This window comes from Lutzomyia longipalpis, chromosome 1, assembly GCF_024334085.1.
Source record: "Lutzomyia longipalpis isolate SR_M1_2022 chromosome 1, ASM2433408v1".
Lineage (NCBI taxonomy): Eukaryota > Metazoa > Arthropoda > Insecta > Diptera > Psychodidae > Lutzomyia > Lutzomyia longipalpis.
Genome location: NC_074707.1, coordinates 34699936 through 34727259, shown reverse-complemented (window position 1 = coordinate 34727259; position 27324 = coordinate 34699936). Strand labels below are relative to the sequence as shown.

At 35.1% G+C, this 27324-nt stretch overlaps 4 protein-coding genes across 4 annotated transcripts in view; all 4 read left to right on the top strand.

Annotated features, from left to right (window-relative positions):
- The window catches only part of LOC129786261 (transcription factor cwo), a 201588-nt gene that overhangs the window by 80500 nt on the left and 93764 nt on the right, over window positions 1-27324 (top strand). The window lies entirely within an intron of this gene.
- On the top strand, window positions 5810-8026 carry LOC129786282 (uncharacterized). The gene is made up of 2 exons (XM_055821181.1): window positions 5810-6646; window positions 6728-8026. The coding sequence occupies exons 1-2, from the start codon at window positions 6223-6225 to the stop codon at window positions 7057-7059; spliced, it is 756 nt and encodes a 251-aa protein (XP_055677156.1). The 5' UTR covers window positions 5810-6222; the 3' UTR covers window positions 7060-8026.
- LOC129786273 (uncharacterized) lies at window positions 18930-20410 on the top strand. The gene is made up of 4 exons (XM_055821172.1): window positions 18930-19350; window positions 19431-19633; window positions 19705-19916; window positions 19996-20410. The coding sequence occupies exons 1-4, from the start codon at window positions 19118-19120 to the stop codon at window positions 20173-20175; spliced, it is 828 nt and encodes a 275-aa protein (XP_055677147.1). The 5' UTR covers window positions 18930-19117; the 3' UTR covers window positions 20176-20410.
- On the top strand, window positions 25219-26607 carry LOC129789579 (uncharacterized). The gene is made up of 3 exons (XM_055826516.1): window positions 25219-25471; window positions 25539-25760; window positions 25831-26607. Exons 1-3 carry the CDS (start codon window positions 25219-25221, stop codon window positions 26133-26135), a joined length of 780 nt encoding a protein of 259 aa, XP_055682491.1. The 3' UTR covers window positions 26136-26607.

Sequence of the window (27324 nt, the reverse complement as noted above, 5' to 3'; positions counted from 1 at the left end):
TTAAAAATGAAATAAAGAATTTCATTGAATTGTTTATCGACATTGCGATCCTCATTACTCTTTACTTGAATTAAGAACATAAATCATAAATTACAAATTGCCCATCGAATTTAATTCTTTCCGCCAATATTTCATTTAGCTTTGGCATTTCTTCAAGACACCACTGCTAGAGTGAGAATAAAGTAAAAGTCTATGCGTCCACATAAAATGCAAATTCAGGTCCATTATCAAAAGCAACCGACCAAAGAGGTAACCTGTAGTCAGAGGATCAAACCATGCGGTAAATGAATTAAATTAAATTTTCACTGCATATTTTTCTTTCGTGAAATTGAGAGAGAAAGATGCGATGGGGTGAGATTTAGTGTGAAAATTGCGATTTTATCTATGAGATTGTGAGTATATGTGCAGTTTAATGCATTTCGCCGTGAAATACGCGGGCGATGGGTAACAAGAAAGAGTTGGAGGATGATGTTAATGTAATATTTCTGCAAAAAGCAATCGTTGCACCTCTGCACACTATGTGTGGAAATTTATAGAACAATTCTCATGAGAATTGGGTTGCTCTCGAATGATTTTCCTCATTAACCTTCTCGCACCATGGGCACATACACCAAGGAATGCTCATATGTGCAATGCATGTCTTGGGTGGATTAAAAATGATCATAAGGCACTCAAAAAGAATAGATGATGAAGAGGTTGAAAAAAAACCTGCACCAACAATTTAATAAACTCTGCAAGTTCTTATGTATTAATGCTTCTAGTTCTTATGTGTACTGCCCTAGCAGCACTTAGTCAATGGAGATTGTGGAGAAGAAAGAAGCACAACATTGTTATTGCTCCAGTAGTACACTTTCCTTGCTAATCTGTCTCATTCATTCAATTATATTTTGTCTCATTTTCTCGCATTTATTGCCCTAGCGTCGTAGGTAAAGAGGAGTTTTGTCGGGTGGTGATCATAAACAATGAACAATAAATACCCTCACGTGGTGGATTACATAAAAATTGAGATCATTTATGAGCACAAGTGATGAGAAACAGAATGAAGTAACAAGCGAGTCTTTTATTGCAAAATTCATCAATTTCCAACAACTTGGCCACCATATCTCGCTTCCAACCACGTGTTCCGCACAACGAGGAAAACCCAGATTGCCGCAGTAATTTCAAGAGCAAGTTCACAGGCAGGTATAATTGATGATATGGGCAAAATGCAGATGAACAGAAAAAAAGCACAGCCAGCAGTAGACTCACCTGTTCCACCTTATGTACTGGTTTTCTGTGCAAACAAAATTGCAAGACTCCGATTACGCGCCTCACTGGATGCTCTCTCTCTGCAAAATATCTAGTGCGAAAGTAAAAGGAATTTCTATTTGCAACCTTTTATCATAACATAATGTATACTTAATAGCGTACTCTGTCCACTTTCAATCGACTTCCGACTCTTTAATCAGTGGCAAATTTCAATGAGTATGAGATATACAGCTGGCATCCATGGGGAGGTGGAGGTGCTCGTTGCTTTTTCTTCTTTACCTCCAATATTCGTGATGAAATTGCAAAGTGAAATAAATTGGATTTAAATTAATTTTAATGCCATAATTTGTTAATTTTCTTCTCTGGAAACTATGATTCACATCTACCTTGTTTTACTCTTGAAAGCTTTGAACCAATTTTATTGTACAATTTAACTATATTGTAGCTATATTTTATCAATCTTGAGTCAAATCAACCCCAACGACCCCAACTTATTATGTAATTTGAAATAAGAAAAGATTTTTAAGTAAGATGATTCTCTTCTTCGTTCTTTCCTTCGTAATTTTTTGTTGTAATTCTTAAGATTATGTAAATTATTATATGCTGGAAATATTTCTGCAAAAAAATCACATAAGAAGTCTATTAATTACCTTTTCTTCATTTATATAACAGTCGTAATACTTATTATATCATTATAGGGAAAAAGTGTCATTAAAATTTATCAATGGTATATCAGAACTTTATCTTGTTCACAACAACTCCATTGCCCCTTATCAATACCAATGTAACAATGCCACTGTAAAAAAATTAAAGTATCAGCCTAAGAGAAAAATTTCTGAGAAATATTTCGCATGATTTCCCATCTCGATTGTCCCCGCAAGTGAATTGAGTTGGAAAAAGTACCTCGCAGGAGAATGTGTGTCCAAATAATTTTCCATTATGTGCTCCATATATTAGGAGTTTCTTTTCAAAAGAGATTTTTCCATGCGATATTGAGTGCTAGTGCTGCATTTCACGAAGGGTGACCCACTTTACCTATGGTACACCCAGAACACTGTGTGGATTTTGCATTATATTTGCAGCTCAACAATTCCCGTGTAATTACAATCGCATGGAATAAACAGTTGTATCTTCTATTATTTTTTCTCCCTCTCTATCTCTCTCTTACACTTCTATACCAACCTAATGATGGCTAAATACAAGGTAAGCCAGGTAAGCACCCATCTCTCAAATACACCTTTCTTGCAATATTCTCTGGCATCTCGCTTTTTTTTTGCCCATACCCTCTCTGGATTGAATGGTGAAATGACTAATTTCGCCAAGGATGTTTTATATGTTAATAGTACCTGTATAGTCGTTGATGCGAACAAAAGCACCCAAAGCTGTCCATCTCTCTTGCACTCAATCGTGAAAAGTTAGAAAATGAACCTATACTACGGCTTACCTGACGTTTTTACTCCGTTCCATTCATAATAGTAGAATCAATCATGCCCCTCAATGGATTCTTTCTTGCTACATACCATCCATACGATCAACATAAGAAGGGTCACCCATGGGGAAGGAATGTGTGCCAAACGGATTGTTTTACATGAGTAAATAATCATAATTTCTTCAAGAACAACCACATCGTACACGAAAAATAATGTCAATTGATATTTTCTACACGCAACTTATCTCCATCTACATCTCACCCAAAAAATTTTCTTTTCTGATTTCTGTGTGAATTTGGCGGTTCCGGTAATTAATCGTGTTTAAATTTTTTCCACCTATGACTTCTATTAGTGGTAATAACAAGAGACTAATATTCAACCATGTTTACCATTCCAGATCTCTCTCTCAACTCTTAGACCCGTCATCTTGTCTTGTACAGAAAGGAAAACAAACTACGCACAACAGGGCTTATTTGATCTACTTCACCACTCCACGACGAACTCTCTGTAATCACTGAATTTAAACTTTTTTTTTAGTATTTCTTTTCTTCAAAGACGTGCTTGTAATTTTAATTGCCATTCTTTTCCAATTTGTTGCAGGAAAGATGACCATCGCAATCACATTTCTTAGACATTAATTTAATACTCCGAAACATCGCAAACGGGAATGCTGGTCATCGCTCTATAAATTTTGATTTAATTGGAATTATAAAGAAATAAACAAATATCAAATTTGTAGAAAATAAAGGCAACCTTCCTTGTAACCCAATTCGGTCTGATAATCCTATAAATATGTATGTCAATAAAATTGGGTTGTATGGGTTATATGCTGGAATCAATTCAATGAGAGAGAAATACACTCGGAAAAATATAGGCACAAGTTTTACACATTAAATAGAACCAAAAATTTCCACTCTAGAATGCTTAGAACACGGGTTATTTTGTTACTTTTGTTAATAAAATTAGAATAGATTTAGTTCTATGAATTCAAATGGGAAGCTTAATTCTTTTTATGTGCGAATGCAGAAAATTATTAATTTATGATCAGTGATAAAAAAAAGTTTAATGTTACGAATTGATTAAAAAAATTTCTTATTAGCAGAATCGAAAAGAAATTCACGTGTTTCACAAATATATTATTTCTTTTTTTTGTTTTTTTTTATTGTCTCGGGTTTCATCTGAAAGATGATTTCCCCTTTTAGGTGTGATTCTTTCGAAGAAAAGAATAGCACAGCTTCTGTGTACCACCTAAAATGCAATGTTGTCCGATCGGGCTCAAACTTGGTATGAGCACGATTTTTTTTTTGTTTTTTTTTTTTTTTTTTGAAAAGTTTTTGTAGATACTTAATGATATTTTTCTTTTAGAATCTTTCATTTGTTGTTATATTCTCTTAAAAATTGCTTATAATAGTTTAGATTAAAAAGAATGACAAAATTTAATTTTAACAGAAACAAATTGGCTGAATTTATAAAAATAAATAAATATAGAATCTTGAGTCTTTCTTCTGGCTTGGAAAGTATTCTTTAGACATTGGGTCGTATTCAGCAACCAAGAAATCCTTGAAATCGATGAAATTTCAGAAAAAGTGAAATAGAGACGCAAAATTTCGGAACAAATTAGGTGTGTGGTCGGCATAAGCCAATAACTAAACCAGAAGATTATCTATAAGCCTAACCTAAGAAAAAAATTAAGTTTTTGCTAATCTTGGATAATAAGCCTTTGTTAACTAAATATAGTCGTAATAAAATAGTAGGTAACGAAACTTCTTATTAAATTTATCAAAGTGCAGAAATTGTGCTCTCTTTATGCAAATCTGCCAGAGTCATGGTGCGAAGAATAAAGTATATATTTGTATCTTCTACTCTTCACCTGAAGAAATTTAACCATTTATCACTCTTACCAGTGAAGAAAAGTTAACAAGGAAGCAGAGAGGTCATCGAAACTCCTTTAGGGGAGTTCAACCTGCCTCAATGTGACCACATGTTGAACCAACATTGTAAAATTAATACAACAACATTACGCACTTGAGCAAGAGGGCACTCTTACCCGGGAAAACATTACTACATGTTGCGGGGAACCGTCGAGAAGTGCTGAGAAGGAAGTTCCTCTTTTGCTCTATGAGAAATGTGTATAGAGGTCAACAATTTCTAACAATTTATATATCAACAATAGAGTCAGAATGATCTCAAGGGGGAATTGAAGAGAAAGGTCACTGCAGTGAAAAGCGGGACATTTGTTCTTATGTGTTTTTTTCTCCATCTGCAATTGTATTAAATACCTGTGTGCATGCGAGAAAATTGAAGATGCACCCAAAGAGGCGGGAGGTTTCACGTCAAAAAATCAATTGGCAAAATGTCTAATGGCTATACTTTATTGAACATAAAACGATGCGAGAGTTGCCAATATGATGAAGAATTGTCTCTCGCGATGTTTATGAAGGATGCGTGGAGAAATTTTCTGTGTAAAGAGACATGCAAAATGATCAAATGGTCTCTATGGGTTGGCTGGGGGAAGATTTTATTTCTTATGAATTTTTCAATTTTCTATTATATGTATAAAAATATATATAAATTGCTATGTAGACGAAAAAAGTGGTTATGCCAGGTAAATCCGAGGAGCACCATATGAGGCGAGTTCCTCGCGAATGTTGAATCCCATTTGGGGGTTCTCCCCCTCCGGTTCGTGGCAATTCCGTATGCTATTTTATGTATGGCAGCAAATGTATTGGGCGATCCTCTAGCTCTTTCCCACCAATTGTCTCACGAAGAAATGGCCAAAGCATCCAACACACATCCATCCACTCTCAGGTAAATAGAAGAATGTCTCATGGTAGAACAACAGCAGCAGCAATTGAGGTACTTTGCTTGTGTTAAGTGCAATTGATGATGCTTCTCCCTCTCCATCCACGCGAGTGTACAAACCAAACGACAATGTGCGCCACCGGAGTCATCTGAAGCAGCTACGAGAGATGTCCCCCGGTTGTTTGAAATCGAAATTCAACATCTTCCCCCTTTTCGGTGGGGATCCACAACAAAGCTATGTGCGCGCAAAGAGACCTCCATGGGTACATTTTTTTCACCATCGTTCCCGTTGATTATTTCAACGCCTCTATATAAGTATGCGATACCATATCATTCAGCATCAGTGATTCTCAGGCTCTTGTTCAGTGGAGTGCTACGTTGCCAACAAAATTGCACAACATTTGAGTTTTGCCGGTGGTGGATTAGACACTCTGTGTTGTTTTCTTGTTGCCGAAGAAAAACATACACTCTGTATTTTCTCCTTTTCCCCTTTTGTGTGTACGCTTCTTTTTTTCGCGAGTGCAACTTCTTTTTTCCTACCACATTATAAAAACACACAGCCACCAATTAATTTCCCTCAGTGCATCGAGCGTCACTGAATGGATTTGAGTGGAGCTAAGAAGACACTGCGTTAGTTCATTCTTCAAATATATTTTTGTTTTATTGTTTTTTCGGGAAAAGACTCGAGAAAGTGTGATAAAACCCACCCTGAGTAACATACAGAAAAAGAACTCTTGGAATAATGATGCGAATCATCTGCGGTGTCCTCCTGATTGTGCTGTCCGTGGCAGCAGATCAGGAGTTTATGAGTCCAGGTGTTCGTGCAGCCATACGGGTGTACGATGAGTGTCAGCGTGCCGAGGCTGGATTCAGTGTGTGCCTTAAGAAGAAGGCCATCACGTTCATTGATCGTGTGACCAAAGTGGATGCCATAAATGTCGGTGAGGGTGTTAGGATAGTCCGCAGTGCTGACAGCCCGGTGGTGGATGTACCCAAATCTCTCGGTGAGGATTTGGAAAAGAGTCTACCGCGAAATGCTGAGGCAAGGGATGAAGCACTCACCACACTCCTTGCGGATCGTGTTGCGCGCTTCCTCAGCAGCAGAACAGTCATGGTCACCCTGCCCAAAGTCTCTCCAGATGAAATTGGTCGGTCAGTTGAAGAAGGTGAGATGCAAAAATGTTTCCATAAAAAAAGATTTTTATAATATTTAAAGTGATGCTGAAAAAAGAAATTCTCGTTTGCAGGCCGTGGTAAAATGAAGAAGATGATGAGCATGATGATGATGGGCTTCGCTATGAAGATGGCAGCAATGATCCCCGTAGCGATAGCTGGACTGTACGTGCTCGCGGGCAAGGCGCTGATAATCTCCAAGATTGCCCTCCTCCTTGCTGGAATAATTGCACTGAAGAAACTTCTGTCGCAGAAGAACAGTGGCGGCGGAGGTGGTGGCGGTTGGTCGAGTGGTGGATCAGGTGGTGGATGGTCTTCCGGGGGTGGTGGTGGCCACGGCGGTGGATGGGACAGGAGGTCTCTGGAAGCCCAGGATCTTGCCTACAGAGGATACATTACACAGTAAACAAGCAAATCTTCCTCCCATATTTTTGTTGACCTCCAAGAGATCTCTCTAAATCTTCTATTTAATTCTATAAGGAAGATCATATTGGTTTTCCACCTGCCTCATCTACAAAAAAAACTACTCTTCTTTCCCGCCACTCTCTAGCTAAATATTTATTTGCTCTAAACATGTTTACACATTTCATTTGAACATTCCTCAACCACCCACAATCTCCAGCCGATATTTACACAGTAGAAGAATTATTAGGAATCTCCAATCAATAAGACAATTATCTTCCTCTCTTTTACAACAAAAAGTTGCAGGTGAAAAGATAATTGGTCAAAAGTGAATTGTACAATTGCAGATGAGAAATTTCACACTAAACAAATTATAAGGGTATTTTATAATTTTTTTTCTTTCTCTATAATATGAAGAATGTTAAACAATTTAATTTAAAGATGAAGAAAAAATCCTAATATACATTGTTGATGCCAAATCATTAATAGAGCGGACAAAATTTAGTGTGAATTTTTATTTATTTATTTTCATTTAATTTTAAATAAGTCTTTCTTCAATCTCTTAATTTGTTATTTAATTAGAATGTCAAACGGAAAGTTTGAAGAAACGAACGGCATTATGAGTGCTATTTCTGCTATAAAAATTTATCTCTTTACTATTTATTTGTTGTTATTGTATTTATATATTTATTTAATTGTATGTTTTTGTTACTCTACTTAATGAATCCTAAATTTAATTAACAGTAAGTTTAAAATAACATATAAACTCTTCAAAAATTCCCCAACTGTAACATCCATAATAATCTCCCTCTTCTACCTCTTCCATCTCCTTTTCGACCATCTCTGTATTCTGTGTCAAATTTTACCTGTAAGATTTATAAAAAAAAGGAAAGAAAGAAGAAGAAGCTTCTCAAGCTTAGACTGTTGAAGAGAATCAGTAATAAAGAAAATAAATACAACTTGACAGAAAATTAATTGATTTTGCACATATGTACATATCGAAGCATAATAGAATGAATTGTTTTAGCAACCTACATATGGGATAGTTCTATATATTAAAGAGGTGCCTGTGAGTGGATAAAATCAGAGATATTGTGTCAATTACACAAATTGCACGGTAAGCTCGTTAAAATTAAATGTTTTGCATCCCATGTCTTCTATTGTGTTCCGCGACTGCACTCAATCGCACGAATGCTGTGGGAAACACCAAGGCAAACAAAAAAAAAGGTAAAAAAAATTATGGCAAATTTGCAATGTGAGAAAACCAATTGATGTGGAAGAATCCGTGCAAGAGAGACCTAAACCATATTCAAATCAACCTTACAACACATTGGAGAAAATCACAAACTAACACCGTCAAAAGTGAATTATTGTGCTTTCCATCAGAATGATTCTCTGGCGGGTATGAAATTAAGTGGATATTGCTCTTGTCTTTAGCCTATGGCGTGGTACATAATAATCATAAATATGAGTCTGAGCGCAAAAGCGAAAAATATTTGCACCTCACTTGCAACATTAATCAACTTGTTTATCATAAATTCACTCTGTGTAAGATTTAATTGTTCTTAAGTCATTGAATTACTTCCCAACTTCCTCTTGAATTGATCCAGACCCCTAGTATGCAGCAAACTCTTCACTATATACCGCCTATTATGCTAAATCAATGTGGCTGTTTTCCTTCATTTGAATTCAAAATAAAAGAAAATAAAATGTGTCTTTAATTTTTTTAAAATTAACTCATAAAAATGTTCTTTTATATTTTAAAATTTAAATACAAGTACCATAAAGATTTTATTTTATAAATCTTCATTAACACGAATAAGCCGACAGGAATTTCCATTAACTTCGCATAAGGTTGTCGTTGTTGTCGTTTAATAAATTTTATATTCAATAATGTGCTATAATGAAGATTCCATCTTGGTGCGAAAATTACTTCGTCCTCCTACAGGTAGGTATCATTTCTCTATTTTATATTTTCTATTCTTCTTCCTAAAGATCATGCATTGAAGGCACAACAAGAGACATCTAGCGATATATTAAAATTTAGCAAAAAGTAGCATTAGATATCCGTTAGAAACATATAGTAATGAAATACAATAAACTGCAAAAAACGATTCTCTAATTTTATTGTATAAATAAATTAAATGATTCTCATACTCATGTAAAATGTTTAAAGAGTTTTCTACTGAAAGAAAAATAAATCGTCAAAACAAATGGTAAAAGTGGTAAATGTCGTAAATTAAGAATTTTACCGACAATATTTTCCGCGGTTCATCAAAATGACAAAGAATCTGGAATGCTGAAATATGTAACGTAAGTTTTAGATTGCACTCGAAAAATATGCCCAAAATTGGTATTTACCAATTACGTAATGATTTAACTAATAAATACTAACTCGATAGAAAACAATTTAGTCGCTTGGAGTTTTTGCCAAGTCTAAATAAGAAATTAACCATTTCTTACCAAACAAAAAAACTTCTGCAGAGAAAACTAATGATTTTTTATAAAATTCATTGGAGATTTTTAACTTTTACCAACAAATCGATGTGCCCGAAGATTATGAACCATTATTCCTATCTTTTAACACAGGAGTATGGCTCATAATCTTCAGGCGTGTCGAAATTCAACTGACTGTTTAACAAGATATCAATTGAAAGGTCAAAGCATTGCAAGATTTTTATACTACAATCTAAAGATCAACATAATATTACTTTTTTGCTTTTAGGATTTAAAATTTACTATATTTAACCAAAACCACGGATATTTTTCAATTATAATTACAAAAAGTTACTTTTAAAAGTTTTTTTTAAAGAAATATCTTTCCACTGAATGTTCACTGTATTAAAAAAAATAATACTTATGTAAGGGACACTAAAATTTAGTTAATCACCTCGAGTTTTTACGATGCAGAACCAAAAAACCTTTAAAACTTATTTTATTTATTACCAACTTTACCGAATTACCAAGATTCTATTTTTTTTCAGTGTAAACTATATGTATTGTTCACCTAATGTGTGAGCATAAAAACTAATTTCCCAAGAACTTGAACCCAATAAAAAGAGCAAATAAATTTTCCCACGCATAAGAGAAAGCAAGTTCATATTGCAGTTTTGTGATGCACATTTTCATGTTTCATTCAAAAAGATGCCATCATTTAGCAAAGCATTTCATCATTCAATTTTCTTTTTATGTATAGATTTATTATCCTCATTTTCTTTTGAAATATGAAGTCAATAAATTTCTCAGGGGAATCATCAGCTATGATGGCACCCCCTTTATTAATTAAAAAAATAAATAAATAAATAAATTTCTCAATATTTTGTAGCTTACATTGTTGTATTTTAAAAAGTTAATTGATTTTAAAAAGAACTAAAAAAATGCTTGTATTTCGTGGTACATTTTTTCTCTTTGCCTAAATTTTTCCTTGTTCGACAAAATTCCGCGAATTTTCCGCAATAGGTAATTGGGTTTACGTGTTTTGTAAAGTCAGTAGAGCTAGAGGCAATAGTACACAGCAAAATACGTACATATGTACGCAAAGTAATTCGTATATTGATTGTACCATAACATCCAAGTTCATGGATGAAGGGAAATGCACATTGAAGTTTTTCGTCATGATTCCTCAAGCAAAACACGCTTTTCAGCGAAAAGCTACACGTGCTTCAAGTCTCTGGCATTGTTTGTTTATTGGTATTGATGAAATGAATACCGATGATTTCTTTTTCCCATTTTCTCTGCAAACAATCCTATCGGATGTAAGCTCCTGAATGCGAAGAAGAAGAAAAAAAAACATATGTATTGCAATATTCAATAAAATATAATTTCTTTAACAATTAGCCTACAAAGTTGGATGAATTGTTGCTGAAACTATATGGAGAAAAACTTGTCGAGAAATATCAATTTTATTGCCCATAATCACTTCAACACTTCAATCGTTGTACTGCAGAAGAATGGCATTCTTGGAAAATGCTCGTGAAATATAACCTAAAGGTCACGAGCAGTTTCATTCAACAAAATTGCTCCAATGCAAATTCAAAAGAAATATTCCCCACCTATTCGCATTCAATTTGATCTAGCACATTTCCCTCGACATCACATGACGGATCTATTATTAAGGAGTGTTACTTAATTTTCTTTGCACTATGCTGCTGAGAATGAAATTTTGCATAATTGATTGTATCGCGGATGGTTTGGTTTTTATAGTGGAGAGGGGAGGTTCAATATGCGAAGCACAAATACTCACTTAATTTGCATAAAGAAACAATTTTAATGAGAAGCAAAAGAAGTAAAAATATTGTTTCTGCATGAAAAATATTCATATCGGGATTAGGTTCATACTTGCGGTTTAATTTGCAAATGGATGAGCATAAAATGAAAATTACTACCTTTTGATTTTTATGTAATTACATATTAGGTCTTGCGGTTTCCACGTATTTATACCATACGGAATAATTTTCGGTTTTCATAGAAAAATTCAGAGAAAAAAAATAGATAACATAATTCTATCAATTTATTGACCCATTTGGAACGATTGTTAATTTTTTTTATTTGATCAATATTTATTTTAATCTGAATATTTTGTTCGTTTTAATCATTTTTCAAAAGAAAACCTTTGATTAGAGGTAATTTTCGGAGTACACGCAATCGTTCAAGGAATTTGAAAAAAATTGAAAATTACCAAAAAGTCATGCCATTTCCACTAGGATCAGTGGAAAAACCAGGCAAATATTTTTTCAAAAAATAAATAAAAATATCCATAGAGAGAAGTTCCTTTGGATTTTTTTTAATCCTTAAAGATTTTCCCAAACATAAACGGATAAATTCCTTTTAACATTTTTTTTTCTAAAACACTCAAAACTTCTTATAATTCTTTTCTGTTTTTAAAGTTTAGCTAGGTGAGAATTAAAATAAAAGAGACAATTTTATTAATTAGGAAAAATAAGAAAAATAAAAGAAAATCCCATCTAAATCATACAAGATTTAATGCAAAGATACATAAATTACATAAAATTATGCTTTCGACAACACATGTCACTTTATAATAGATTAATTGAGCTCCTCCTTTGAACAAGATATCAAAACTCCCCAGACAACTGTGTGTACGCTATAATTAAAGGCTTCTGCATTGCATATAAAATAATCTTGCGGATCTTTCATTCAAAGTCAAGGTGTGCACTTAAAATCACACTGAAAGACAATGGTTTGTGGTGTGTTGTAATTGAAAATGTTTACATACACTTGTGGAAATTTCTAGTGCTCAGTGCATTAAATGAGGAGAAATTATGCAGTGTGAATAATTAATTGAGATCAAAGAAAAGTAGTAGAATGGAAAATGTCTCAGAGTAAAAGTAAAATTCTTACTGAAATTCTTTTCTCTCGTGTATGCTTTCTTCTTCTCGGTTGAATTTGAGTAGAAGTAGTATGAAGTGGAGGGAGATGTTGTGCTTGAAATTGAGCAATGGAGTATCTAAAAGATATCTCTCTGACATAATTTCGTGGACCAGAAACTATGACAATACCGAGGAATATAACAGTATTATTTGAGGTAAGATGCTCACAATATCTCTGAAAAAAATCAACTGATGTCTCGTAATGATAGTTTCCCTCCTTGCAGACAAGGCTCTAAATTATCGTGATTAACTGTCGAATATGAAGCGGCGTGAGGGAAAATTGAGGCAAAAATATATTGGGTATTGTGTGTTTGTGTTCTCTTTTGTCAGATGGATGGCATTATATGGCGGAGTTTGAGGTAATAGAGCTGCCATGGAAATTTCATCGAGAACTGATGCAGAACATCTACCAAGAAGAGGATTCTGACATTTTTTTCGCCTCTCAGTTCAACATTGACAATATTGAGGCAATGACGAGATCACTCGATAGTGCCAAAGTACACTGAAAGCTCTCTACCTGGATCTTGTGGAGAAATGTTCCCAACCATTTGTGTCACTATCATCAGTTGTTGCGTCCTTCTGTCATCATCAGTTCAATGTGCCCAACATAGCGATCTCAGGAGTAGTTTAAGTGTAGTGCCGTTGTCTCAGGTGCCAAAACCACACGTTGTTTTTCCCAACACCTCAGCATCACCACGCTACATCTATGGTGCTGCTGCGGACTTGCCGTTGCATGGGAGAATCGCATCGGAAGCAGTTGCAGTGGGTGCTTATGAAAGTTATAGCGATGGTGAGTACGCAATTTTAATTCTTGTGGAAAATCTGCGTTTAGAAAAGAAGAAAGCGATGAGTTAAGTGCAATGTGACGCATTTATCTTTTCAATGCAGATGACGATGTTGTTGAAGGGCGAGGAAAGAAAGGGAAATTCAAGGTGAAGAAAAAGTACAAGAAGTATCTCTTGCCACTCTTGATTGCCTACAAACTCAAATTCTTCACCCTCGTACCCGTTATCATTGCTGGTCTTCTCCTCCTCACGGGCTCAACCGGCATGGCGGGCTTCTTCTTTGCCCTCTTCATCTCTGTCATGGTTCTCAAAACTACAGGAAAGTAACTATATTGAAATCCTTCTGTGTAAAGAAGAAAATTTTCTTCTTCAAGAAAAGATTTACCAGCTACAACAACAACAAAAAATATACATGGTGTGTGATTGATGGAAAATATTGTAAATTTTAGCCAAGAATAAAGAAAAGAAAAAAATAAGAATTGAAGAGAAAATTCAAAGAATAAGGTAAAATTTCACCTGCGTGTGATTTTCATTTCTGAAGAATTCTCAAGGGAAAACCATAAATATTCTCATTTCGAACGCACACACGATATATCGGGTGTGAAAAGTGGAGAAAATTGATCACGGAGAGTCAATTAATTAAACCTTTCGTATGACATGTGCCAGAAATTAAGTAGTACACAGCAAAGTGAAGTAAGTTAATAGAACCCAATTCAATTGATGGAAGTGGGAGTTTTGTGCGAATGAAATAAAATGAAAATCTGCAATTAATTGTGAAAAGAATCTCGTGTAGCAGGTGGAAGGAAGAAGATACATAGTAACAACGTGTTTTGCCGGTGTGGAGGGAAATCTATTGGGAAATAATATATCACGATATGCAAGTACAATGAGAGGCATTGTTTTGGGCTGGTGCATTAATTATATTTTATGGTAGGGATTGATCCCACCGATGTTGTGGGTGGTAAAAGTGGAGTGGATGAGCTTCTTCAATAGCAAACTCAATCAAGCATCGTGTGGAGACCTTGCAGAGCCACCCAGTTGAACTGCTTGAATTTTTTAATTGAAGATTTTTTGTAACTTATGAAGAAGTTCTTTTATAGGAAAAAAAAAGAATTTTAAAAGGATTTGTTAATTTATTCTTCTGACTTGTTGAAGAAGGGACTAAAAATATAAATTCAAAAATTTATCGTTAGTATTTTATACAATTTTTGCAAGCTCTCAGTATTCAACAAGCTTTCATCAGGACCGTCAAAGAAAATAATGAATTTTTTGTTCTTCGAAGTAGTATCGTCCTCAAAATTAACACCACGCCTTGTGTACACTTTACAAAATATCCTTCGACTCTGCAAAAAATAAATAAAATTAATTAATTTACAGAAGAAGGTAAGATAAAGAAAAAAAATTCAATTCAATTGCCCCACCTTGCATTGCTGACAAAATCCAGGTGATCCACCAAAGGTAGCATTCCCATTGGAGGGGCTTTTGGCTCATTCAACCGAGGTGGGTGCACTGACGACGATTGAAAATGGTATAATTAGAATTTTACCGCGTTAGTACGAATTACATTGTGCATCCATGCACCACCACACAAAATATCTTTCAACTATTATTAATATTTATAGATGCATTGCATAATTCACTGCATCAGAACGAAAAAATCCGTTGAACTGTGTGGACGTCGCGGTGTCTCCTGAGCAATAAATCATTGGATTTATTAATTGCTTTACTCTACAATACAATTGGATTATCTGTTATGCCTCCCCATAGATCAATTGTTTTAACTCTTCTCTCCATCCAAATTTTATTTTGTGCTGTGTCATTTGCAAAATATGTGAATGTTGTTCCTCAGAATTCCTTCTTGTCAAGGAAAGGTGAAAGTATTGTGGATAAATACGGCTACCGAGGAATTAATATCTATGCCGTGACATCAACAGAGGCTCCATGGAGTGTATCCTCAGCCTCCACATCAAGTACAAGTACCCCAACCCCACCGACTCCTGAAAGATTCATCAATGGTTCTAATGTTGAAGGTAAAGGACATATAAAAAAAAAATAATTTAAAAACGCATTGTAGGTGTTTTCGTTGCATAAGACGCAAAGGTTCCGTGTTGCCAAAAGTTCAAGTGTGTGAAAGTGAGGGAATTCCTTTGGTGTGTTATTATATCATTCGGCAGACGTCAGAGAAAGGCGCAAAAAAAAGTGTCTGAATCAGCAAGATTCATTTGGTAACTGTTCCGGCTCAGATTCCTTCCACTTTCTTCTTGACGCGCGTCTCGTGTGACTCACCAAAAAAATTTCAATGTGGACAAAAAAATGCAAATAATCCATTCAATTTTGTTATTCTTTCACCTTCCACTACGCGGTATATTGTGTAGCATTTTGCGTACATACATTTTAAAGTAAAAGTGTCTTTTCGATTATTATCCACATACTTTGGAATTTCCACCGAATTGCATAAATTTATTTTTTAAGAGAAAAAATTGTATGTTTTGCAGGTCGCGGGAAGCATCACTATAAATTTGGGAAGAAGAAGAAGAAAGCACTGAAGCATCTCTATCCGGTGATTGTGGGCCTCCTAACCGCCAAATCCATTATAATCCCATTGATTCTCAAAACAATAATTATGCTCTCAAAGTCAGCTTTTGTGTTTAGTTCCCTATCCTTTCTCGTTTCAATAGTTATGGGAATCAAAATCCTCCTCCTTCACTCCTTTCATAGCAAGTCCGGGGCTGAAAGTACCAAAGTTGAGGTGGTGCATGTTCCTATTCAGCAAAAGTACGGCCACTACTCAGGATGGATTGACAGGGAAAGTGAGAATAAGTACATTCCTATATCTTCCACAATTGATAGTTACTACAGCGACAACGATAAGTCTGCGTCCACATCCTATGGCTATAAGAAATGATTCTATATCTCATGTATTACACGAAAATTTTGTTTTTGTGCTGTTTCAAATAAATTATTTTACTTTCCAAAATGTATATTTGTGTTTTATTGGGATTTTCAGTGCAAATCATCGGGTTCGTCGTCCATTCTGTTGAAGTCTTTTGTTTTAAATCGCTCCAAATACATAAATTACGCATTCTGTTGTGAAAAAATAATCAAAACTACTATTTTGAAGGAGAAATCAATCGTTTTATGGAAGAGTTTTCATGAAAATTCAACAAAATCGTTCATCACAAAATTATGCTCTTGGAGTGAACATCTTAAAAAACATACAAAGAGTTAGAATTCCAACCCAGAATCCGGGTTCATTGGCTCCATGTCGATTACTTTTTCCACCAGAGACGTGAATAATCAACAAAAAAATGTTTGAAAAAGCATCACCATCGAGTCAATTATTGCACCAGTTAATAAGTTTTCGTAATTGAGTTCATTTGAGACGCCAAGGAGACGAACAATGGAGAGTAAAGAGATGCTCCAACCTGTTGATCGTCTCTCAGTCATTACTCTCGATTTGACCTACATAGTTCCGGAAACCAGTTTCATTACAAAACCAATGAAAAACAATCTCGCTGGTGGCTGTGAATCTTATTCTGTTTACTTTTCTTATTCTAGCGAATAATTTGTTCAAATAAAACCACTCTCATTAAAATACCTATAACTTTCTGCAGTTGATTTATTTAACCCAATGACCCTATATTATTTATGACCAGCACTGGAATTTTATTTATCAAACATTTGCATATGTTGCGCTCAATTTGGGCACTCTATATGGCAAATCAAAACACTTTAACTGCCAAATGTGCGCAATAGTAGCTTCACAACAAGCGGAGGTGACTAAGTACGATGACCGAAGTGAAAGAAGGTGAGTCAGATGGAGAAAAGAGAATATAAATTGGAGAATGAATAAATCGTATTGAATAATATTACATATATATAAAAATCTCGAGTAAAAATAGTCAACCAGTGGAGAATTACAGTATGCAAGAGAAAATATGATGCTGAAAATTGAAAGTGACCACAAAATTAGCAGTTTAGTCACTGTCTCACGGAAAGTGAGAGCAAAATTTCCAATAAACCCACACCAAAAATAAAAGTAAATCAATTCTCATCATAATCTTCTCTCTGTGGCATGTTTATCACATTTCTTTTCTTTAGAATCTCTTGTCGAGCATAAATTCTTCTATTTTAAGCAATCAACCAACATCGATGCTCACAGCAACTGTATGAGGCTAACGTCCCTGACCCATTTCAGCAGTTCCTGCTTGAGAAAAATCTCCGATGACCGAGTCAATGATCTTCAGTGACTCCAGTGGTCTCCACCTATTTCTCTTTCACCGGATCTTGTGGCCAGTGAGGTGCCAATAATCTCTGTTGAGGATTCCTCCTATCAGCTACACCCATATGCCTCTTTAAACACCAGAAAATTTGTTGCTTGTTCTGATAAATGAAAGGGAAATTCATCAGGAAAATGGTTATACAAATTTTTGTAATTTATTTAATTTTGTTTATGTAATAAGAATGGTTCTAAAATAATCTTTTGTATTTTAAGATGTTATGGTAAAAATTGAGGAAAATTTCATATTGCAATTAGAAGGAAATGAAAAAACCTTTAATTTTTTTTAAAGGAAAAGAATTAGATTTAAAACATTAGTTAAAAAAATGAAGTTAATTGTAAGAAATATAAAATCAGTTTTATTTAATTTAAAACAAGAAAAACTTTGCAGAACAAATTTTCCGAAGAATGATTTAATTGAGAATTTTCTTAGGTCTGAAATTATTTATTTATTTCATCCACATAGGTACAAGGTCTGAAATTAATTGGCAGGAAGCTGATTTGTTGCTAAAAACTTCTACGGAATTGCAGGATTTTTTTTTTTATTAAAATCATTAAACGATTAGTAAGAAAACCTTAAATATATCTTAATTTTAACAAAAAGACATTGTTACAATTTTTTGAATTAATTTTTATGTTTTCAGGTTAATTAAAAGTATGTTTAAGACCTTACTTTTACTTTAAAATAATAAAAAAAAATCATTTCAAAGTTCCCTTATAGATTAATTTATATAATTAAAAGCATCAAATATATAAAGACACTATCTGAAAATGTTATACTGAATACCCTTCTGCCCAATTTGAGTCCAACTTTAAAGCTATACCTACAATAGCTACTATGTATGTATACCTACTGCTCAAGAAGTGAATCAAGGAAAGGTCAACAACCTTTGAATAGAATTAATCATTCACAAAAAAATGGAATAAAGTTATTAAAGTCAATTTAAGAAAGATTTTAAATCCGCATCTCTAATGTTGGGAGACATCTTCATTGTTTCTTCACCAAGTTTCAAATGCAATTATTGTGCATCGCTTCTCGTGAAGCTCCATTGATCACGATGTTAAGGTGTCAAACCCCCCATTTGCAAGAAGCTAAGCATTAGTTAGTGATCTACTGGTGAATTTGTCACATATGTATGCTATAGGGAACAATGTAATTGTTTAAGAAAAAAATGTGACTCTCCTCGATATCGCAGGTGTGACAAAAAGTGGGGGGCAAATTGAGCCTCTGAATAAGTGATGAGGAGACACAATGCACACCGTTGAAACCACCAAAAATAGAGCTCCGCCCTGGTGGATTTTCTCTGTCACTCTATCCGATGGGTGCTATCCGTTTCTTTCGTTCGACCACTAATTCAAATATCCGCGCTCTGGGATCCCGCATTGACTTTTTTTTTTGTTTTACATCATCGAATGCGTCAGTGGAGAAAAAGATCGACATATAAAAGGGTGTCCCGGCGCTGCCAGGCATCATATCGTTAAAGATCGTTCAAGTGCAACAAAGTCCTCGTGGTGTGGCATCATTTGCATTTTTTTGGAACTTGGAAGAGTTGTAGTGAACGGGATTAAAAAGGAAAAATTTTAGAAGAAAAAAATAAATAGTGAAAAATGAAGTTCCTTCTGCTTCTTGGTGCCATTGTGGCTGCTACTATGGCTGCTCCCAGTGTTGTGGATAATCACATTGAGGAAAGCAACCCCTTGGGGAGTGTGGCGCGATTTGTGGCCAATTGTGCCGACAGCGGGGATGTAACGACGTGCCTCTCAGTGAGGGGTATCATGGCACTCAATCGTGCCGCACGTGCCCAGAAGATTGAACTTCTGACTGGAGTTACATTCAATCGGTGAGTGACCCAAAATCTCATTCCTAAATACATTTTCAATCACACTAATTGGGCCATTGTCTTCCACCTCATTGACACAGTGATCCATCAGCTGTATTCCGCAGTGGGAAGGCACTGTCGGAAAATGAAATCACAGCCAGTTTGCCGAGTGGTGTGCAGGAAAAAACTGGGCGACTATTCGATCTCACTCTCGAGGCAGCCTCCAACTTCCTCACGAGTCACGATCTCGAAATCAAATTGCCCGCAGAGACCACGCAGAACCTGGCGCGCTCCATTGAAGAAGGTGGGTTTTTTTGGGCAATTTCACTTATGCGGGAGATTTGAAAAAAAAATCATGATCTTTCCTTTGCACAGGTCGTGGAAAGTTGAAGAAAATTGCTGGACCTTTAGTACTTGCTCTTGGCGCAAAGATTGTTGCCCTTGTGCCACTCTTCCTCGGTGGATTGGTTCTTCTTGCAACAAAGGCGCTCGTTGTTGCTAAGGTTGCTTTCGTTCTTGCTGCTGTTCTTGGTATTCAGAAACTTCTTGGCAGCAGTGGTGGTGGTGGATTCAATCTCCTAGGAAAGGTAACTATTCTGATCTTGCACCATTTTTAAATTCATTCTTTAAAATGAAATTCTTAAAATAATTCTCAATGATCAACAGATCTCAGGAGCTGGAAACCAACAACCACAGTGGTCGGCAAACTCCAATAATCCTGCATGGTCTTCAGGAGCATCTCAGGGATGGTCTTCAGGTGCATCAGGTGGTGCCTACCCCTATGCCAGGAGCTACGATGCTCAAGAGCTCGCGTACCATGGGCAAATACCTGAACATATTCAATAAACTTAAACAAACCGTCCAGACTCCAGCAATAGAAAGAAAGAATCTCAGGACAATGCCATTTGTAGTGTCACGATCTGAAGATTAACTTCTTCCTCATAAGACTTCATACCCAAATAATTTATTTTGTAGGAAAAAAAATGATGAGATAGAGGAGTGACTTAATGTTTAATTTATATAAGAAATTGTGTGTAAAAGACTTACGCGATAAACAATAAAAAGATCCCATTGAGAATTATTACATTGTTGCATTCTTCCACGTAAAATTTCTTTCTGCCATCCCTCGCGTGGGGGAAATTAATGACGAAAAATTTAATCGTGTCCTGAATCTAATGTGGCAGTTCTTTGAGTAACACACTCTGGGCCATTTCCCATGTATCCGACCAAATAATTCATCTTCAATCATGTCAGATCAGCTAAACATTAAATTATCTTAGAGGCAATGTGAATAAATTTTAAGCAGAAAATTATGTGCTTGAAGCGGCAGTCATGATATTCTTTCAATGTTAATGGGCAAAAAGGGCAAATTTTATTTATGTGCTCTTCCGTAAATCGCGTGATATTCCATTTAGGTGGTCTCTTGTCTCCTTGTGATCTCTTTTGATTGTTAGACAACCACGACACTTGTGATTAATTGCTTCTTTGCCTAAACAAATGCAAATCAATGTGTCAAGATGGCTCTCAAAGTGACCACCACCGATTGGAATACATTGTGTGTTGTGATCCAGATTGCAGTAGGAAATGCAATGATTTCTCACCTCATGAGGTATTTCATTTTATACCAACTTCTTGCGCACTGAATGAGAATGGTGAATGGAAGCCGGATGGTGATTTTTACCTTCACTTTAAATGCTATTTGTACTTCTTTTTCTGCATTCCATGTATGTAGCAAAGCTACAAAAAAAAAGAGCTCGCCGATCTCTTTTCGATCTCTAATTTTGTATGGCGATCATGCCTAAATGCCGGCAAATGCCGCTCTTCGCGGGAAATTTGCTCATTTTCACGATTTTCACCAAAAAAGGAAATATATTTTTCAATCAATATCTGAACGTAGCATTTTTGGAAGATGCTAAAGAGATGAGAGAATGATTGCTCTGGGAATTCTTGAGAAAAGAAACTTTATCCTATGTGTTAGATGAAGAAAACTTGTTATGTTGGAAAGAACCTTTGGAGGTGAAACTTGAGGAATTTTTCAAGTTTCAATTTCAATACCAAATTGTACACATATTGGATATATAAATGTACTGATTTTCTATAAGAGATTTTCCATAATCTCTCTCCTTCGCCCAGTCAATATTGGAGAAGATGCCTTGATCAATTTATTCCGTATATTTTATGTAGGTACATAAGAAACTTCTTCGTGCGTCTTTCTCACTCTTTCACTTCTTTGCCATTGGCCGTGTGCGCGGCTTTCCTCCCAAGAAAGTTCATCGTCCCAACAGGTTTTATTCTAGGTCACGGCTTACTTACTTCTTCTGCCACTTCCGCATCGGGTCAGTCGTTGAAAAGAGAAATCGCTGATGCTGCACACCTATGTGATGGAGAAAAAGTGGGGGAAAGAAGTCACGAACCCACGAAGACGCGGATGAGCGGCATGATCGTGTGAGTTGGAGCTGGCGGTATATGCGGTTCTGGGTCTGATCATCCCCACCATGTTGATCCCCACATTTTATGTATGATTTTTCACATATGCTGAAGAGAGATGCAACACAATCTTGGTGTCTCTCGCCCCTGTGTATCCACTGACCTTCTTACGTGAATCACATTGAGGCACAGCGCGCGCGATGAGTTTCAATCTCACCAAAATAATGTAGGTATATACACAGAGCGCACCCAGAAAATGAGAAGTTCCCTTAGCATATGGGCAACATATAAGTTGATCACCATGATCACCCGTGTCGTCAATAATGGTCAAAAAGTGATAAATATGCGACCAACGGGACGTGGGAATTTTTTAGTATAATTCACCACGGCCAATTGCATACCACCCATCGTTTATAATTTTCATTTTTGCATATTTCAGGTTGCAGGAAGCACGTAAAACGCGGTTTTGAGGCAAAATTTATTGATTGATTGACACATTTTCCTTAAAAAAAAAGAACAGACTGCGCCCCTTTTGCTTGACCTCACTGGAGAATTTTTAAACATATTGCACCATCATGCAGAATTCTTCTTCCATTTACAACACATGCTAATTTGCGTTATATTGCATTAAATATCCAATGTTAATTTCCATTAATATAAATTACCCCGACACATACATACATAATAACTGTTATATCCATTAAGAATCCCTCCGTATCGTTTTTTTAGCTTGAAATTTCCACAAATTTGCATACCTCTACAACATACATAATTTTAGACTTTACATTTTATAATTAAGAATATTTTACTACATGTTTAAAATGCATTGAAATACATACATATCTCTATCGAAGTTTTTTCTCTAAATAATGTAAAGAATTATTTAGGAAAAAGTGGCAAAAAGACATTGCAGGTGAGTGTCAATGTTTAGGTTATGATCAATTAAAATTCCTTTCATGTTTTATAAAAATTAAAAACGCAGATTTTTTTTGTCATTTCAATGGACATAAAGCAAAATAATCTCCATGTGCAGAAAAGGAGTTGTGAGAAAAGTCGTAATAATTAAGAAGAAGAAAAAAATGTGAGATAAAAAAGTCCAAACTGAAAATGAGAAAATCATGACCAAGAGAAAGTGCAAGCAGAAAGAAAGCGACGGTACATCCGTGACTTTCAAACAAATTTTCTTGTTTTATTTCATAAACAATGCCACGGATAGCTAAAATACCCCAGCGCGAAATACTATTATTAGAATTGACATTATACATAGTAACCCACAGAGTATATATAAATGTGTGGAATGCCCATAAGCTTCCATTCTCGCATATTGGTTACAGAACAAATATACAAAATATTTTCTTTAGAGGCGTATACATCCAATTGAAAGAAATATGTCATGTTTACAAAACCAAAGCCACGGTCAATTGAACACCATTTCATCTTTTTAAATACCTACTAAATTGTATTTTATATTTTATTGTCATTTTTTACTTATTCATGAAGTTCCTTTACAAAACTTCTTACACGCGATAAATTCCGATGCAGTAATGTCATTAAATTTATTGAATAATTATTTTTCTTTCATCATTTTATATGGAGATGTAAAGTTATGCCCCAAGATGTATCTTTGAATCATCATTTTGTCATTTAACTTCTTTTATAATTTCTTTTAATCGTCCATTCCAAATTGATTAAGTGAGAACATCCGGTTTAAAATTTTCCAGAGTAACGTCTAACTGCTGGCGCATTTGTTGGCTATAAGAAAAAGCTTCCGTTTGAAGGAGAGAGCTTTCATGAAAAAGAAAGTGGAGAAAAGTTATGTAAATATATAGTACAGAAAGCTCTTTAGTACACAATTTTTTTTTTCTAATAAACTTTTCATTCATGTTTTTGAGTAAAAGTTTTTATATCCATTCAAATTTTCAAGTAAAAACTTGAAAAATTCTCTAAATAGGAAAATGATATTTTCCCCTACAGACTTAAACATTAAATGAACCTTTAAAAAATGTATACAGTTAGGTATTGGTTAACGTCGCCTGGGATATACTCTTTCCACTCATTATTATTAATGGGTAAGAAGATTATATCCCATGCGACGTTAACCAATACCTGACTGTAATTTAAATAAAATAAGATTTATTAAATAAAACTGCTCTCATTTTCGAGATTTTTTTTTAATTAATTTTCTTAACGTCTTTTTAAGGTATTTTCATGCAAAAAATATGATATTTCGTGAGTTTAAAGCATCTTCATCGATTACAGCCAGTTTGCTTCCAAAAAATTCAGAAAGATACTTTTAATTAATAATAAAGAATTAAAAAAAATAATTCTTGTTAGACAGAAATTGTAATAAAATATATAAAACATAAAAATAGAACCACCTGTTTTAATAAAATATTCCTCTCTTCTTAAACCAATTTATTAAAGAAACTAAAAAGTCTTGAAATAATTTAAGATGATAAATCAATCCTCTTACATAGCAGAGTCAACATGAATTAAAGAAAGCCCCAAAAAGTCTCCTCCACTTTAAATCTAGCGTAACTAATCAATCTTAAAAATTCGTGATCAAGGTAAATGAAGAAAAAAACCCATGCTTACACTTAAGAGGTCAGCAGGAAGTAAAATTTTTACTTTCGTTGCGAATTGTATCTCGGATATTCCAAATTTAATCTGCAATTGAATTTAGAGCAGTATTGACTATCTTATGGTTTTATGCTCTACTTCGGAGAGATCTTTTGTGCCACCGTAGAGTCAATAGAACGATCAAAAAACACTTTGGAGACACAATTGGAATTTTTCTCTCTTACCATTGACTGTTTTAAATTGCAGTTTTACTTTTTAATCAGCACAAAAACCGTATATTTTGCCCACTTTGCATACAGACAGATTCTCGAGGTTCGTTGCTTGTTTTTTTTTTAGCGCTCAAGTCTTTCGTGATGTGTCTTGGTTCTTTTTCTTCTTTCACGATTTAATTCAATTTAAATTCGCTCTACTGATGAGTTCCATTATGAGCGTACTTGGGGCCAACATTGCGGGTTGTGAGAAAGGAATTGCCCCAGCACAGGTGGAAAAAGTTCTCAAATCGACGCTCTATTGGCCAAACCCATTCTCTCGTATGAGATCTTGCACTCCTTTCCCATCTAATGCTTTTATATACAGCAAATAATGGTTTTTTAAATATCTGTAACAGTGATGGGCAAAAGAAGCAAATAAAACGCGTATTTTGTTAAAGTGTTTGCACCACAAATGCGCGTCAATAGACAACAATGTCGAGGCCGGAACATTTCTAATCAAGCATGAAAAATTCGTTGAGATTTTATTTTGTGAAATGAACCATTTTTCCCCAATATTGCGATAGAATCCGATATAAAAGACTCAGATCACTTGATGTCTTGAGGCAGTTGCAAGTGATCTGTGGTATTGGACTATTGCTTTAGTTAAGCTTCTAACGCTGTGCTGGGAACAATGTTGGGGAAATTGTGCAATCTTCTTGTGATTAGTGTGTTCTTCACGTGCTGCCTTGCAGTGGATGTTACGGATTTCAAGAGGAGTTTTTCCCTTGATTGTGATTCCCAATACAACCCCCTGTGCTTCAAAATGGATATTGCAGCTTTCATTGAGCGCCTCTCAACGAGTCCTGAATTAATTTTAACACCGAGTGTTTCCATTGTAAGGGATGGTAATGCAACAAATACCAAAAATTCAGAGATCATTGCAGGTGAGAGAGAAATTGGAGCAAAGTGCAAAGATCAGTGTGATAGAGTGATTTTTTTGTCTTTTTAAAGAACTCTCAAGGAGTTTTCCCAACGATCCCAGCAAAAGGATGGATGGATTTCTCTTTTCAAAGTTAAGTGATTACCTTCAATCGCACACCTTGAGGTTCCGTTTGTGGGATAATAAATCCAGCTTGGAGGATGCTAAGGCTGCATTCACGGGGCGCAAAGGGAAAATTGGCGGGAAGAAAGGTGGTCTCGAGGGACTCCTAGCGGCAGCAATGATGATGAAAGGTGAGTCTGAGCTGAAGAAAATTTTTCACCAACAGGTGAAAGTACGGTAAACATTTCTTCTGGTTTAAAGGTACAATGATGGCTCTCGCTTTGGGAGCTTTGGCAGCACTGGCGGGAAAAGCTCTCATGACTGGCATGATGGCATTGATGTTGTCTGCGATTGTGGGTCTCAAAGCGCTGGCATCTGGTGGAGGCAAGCAGACTACATATGAAATTGTGGCAAAACCGTACTACTCGCATTCACATTCATCCAGCCATGAAGATCACGGACATGGCGGTGGTGGTGGTGGTGGTGGCCATGGAAGTCACACAGGCTACGGAGGATATGGACGATCTCTCAATTTTGTGCTTCCTGAACATCTCAAGAAGCCATAAAAGTTCCTTCAAATGTACCAAATATCATTTCTTCTTCTTCCAAAAAAAAAACATTTTTCCTCTCTTTGTGATCTATCGGCGGCAAAAAAATTCCCGCCTAATCTTCTTAACAAAATCCTCTTAATTTATTATTTATTTATGTATTTATGCTGCAATAATGCTAATTACTATTTATTTGCCTAGTGTACCTTCTTTATTTGCATCATCATGCTAATTTATCACAGCAAAATGCAAGAAAAAAAAAGAGAGATTCAAAAAGTAAATTGTGTTAAAAACTTAGGGAATACAATTATAATTGCTAAATAGTGCATTTTTTGCGCATGAAAGAGAGAATTATGTATTGTAAATTAGGAGTAACAAGATATTATTTTGTGACCCGTAAAAAGATACAAAATACTCTTCATACGTTTGTGTTATATTTTTTTACAAAAAGAGTTATTATTGTAGAATAATAAAGCAATTATGCACACTATGAGAAAAACGCTTTTTTCTGCATCACAACATATGTTTTTGAAAAGAACCACGTGTGGAAGAGTGATTTTCTTAACATATTCTAGCTCTAGTTATTCCCACCAACTCACCATTTAAATTATAATATAATATATTTTAAAAGCACGTACATTTGTAAAAATTTGAGCAGCGGCAGTATTGATATTCAAGACGTCTCTTTTCAAGATCATCTGAGTGATCTTTCCCCTAGATTTTCTGCGTGAAAATATCCATTTAAATGGATGTTTATAAACAACATTATTATCCATATAGTTCAACCATCAACCTACAATTCTGTGTGCCAATGAAGAGAGATACTTTGAAATGTAAATTTGTTTCCAATTGGCACTCATATTGCTCATCAAAAGTTGCTTTTCTTCCTATAAGATCATCAGCATACCACGAGACTTTCTTGTCATTTCTCACAGGTGTTTGTGCAATATAGATAAATAAATATATACAAATCACTTCTCAAAATTTAGTTAAAATATTCCGAGAAATTTTCAATCTTTTACGCATTTTTTTCTATGTCAAAAAACATTCAAAAATTTTACACCAAAAAATAGCACAAAAATAAATAAATATATGTCAGAAATATAATTTTCATAAATCACAAACTATCTTCATCCAGATTGACACAGAAATTTCCCATCCGGATAATTTCACGCGCAAACATATAATATAGTATTAATAGCAAATC

Bases quoted from the DNA above. Each gene is read 5' to 3' on its own strand.
- LOC129789579 (XM_055826516.1), top strand. From the start codon at position 25,219: ATGTTGGGGAAATTGTGCAATCTTCTTGTGATTAGTGTGTTCTTCACG. The intron at 25,472-25,538 runs GTGAGAGAGAAA...GTCTTTTTAAAG, and splicing joins AAATTCAGAGATCATTGCAG to AACTCTCAAGGAGTTTTCCC. The intron at 25,761-25,830 runs GTGAGTCTGAGC...TCTGGTTTAAAG, and splicing joins GGCAGCAATGATGATGAAAG to GTACAATGATGGCTCTCGCT.
- LOC129786273 (XM_055821172.1), top strand. From the start codon at position 19,118: ATGAAGTTCCTTCTGCTTCTTGGTGCCATTGTGGCTGCTACTATGGCT. The intron at 19,634-19,704 runs GTGGGTTTTTTT...TCCTTTGCACAG, and splicing joins GGCGCGCTCCATTGAAGAAG to GTCGTGGAAAGTTGAAGAAA. The intron at 19,917-19,995 runs GTAACTATTCTG...AATGATCAACAG, and splicing joins GATTCAATCTCCTAGGAAAG to ATCTCAGGAGCTGGAAACCA.
- LOC129786282 (XM_055821181.1), top strand. From the start codon at position 6,223: ATGATGCGAATCATCTGCGGTGTCCTCCTGATTGTGCTGTCCGTGGCA. The intron at 6,647-6,727 runs GTGAGATGCAAA...TCTCGTTTGCAG, and splicing joins TGGTCGGTCAGTTGAAGAAG to GCCGTGGTAAAATGAAGAAG.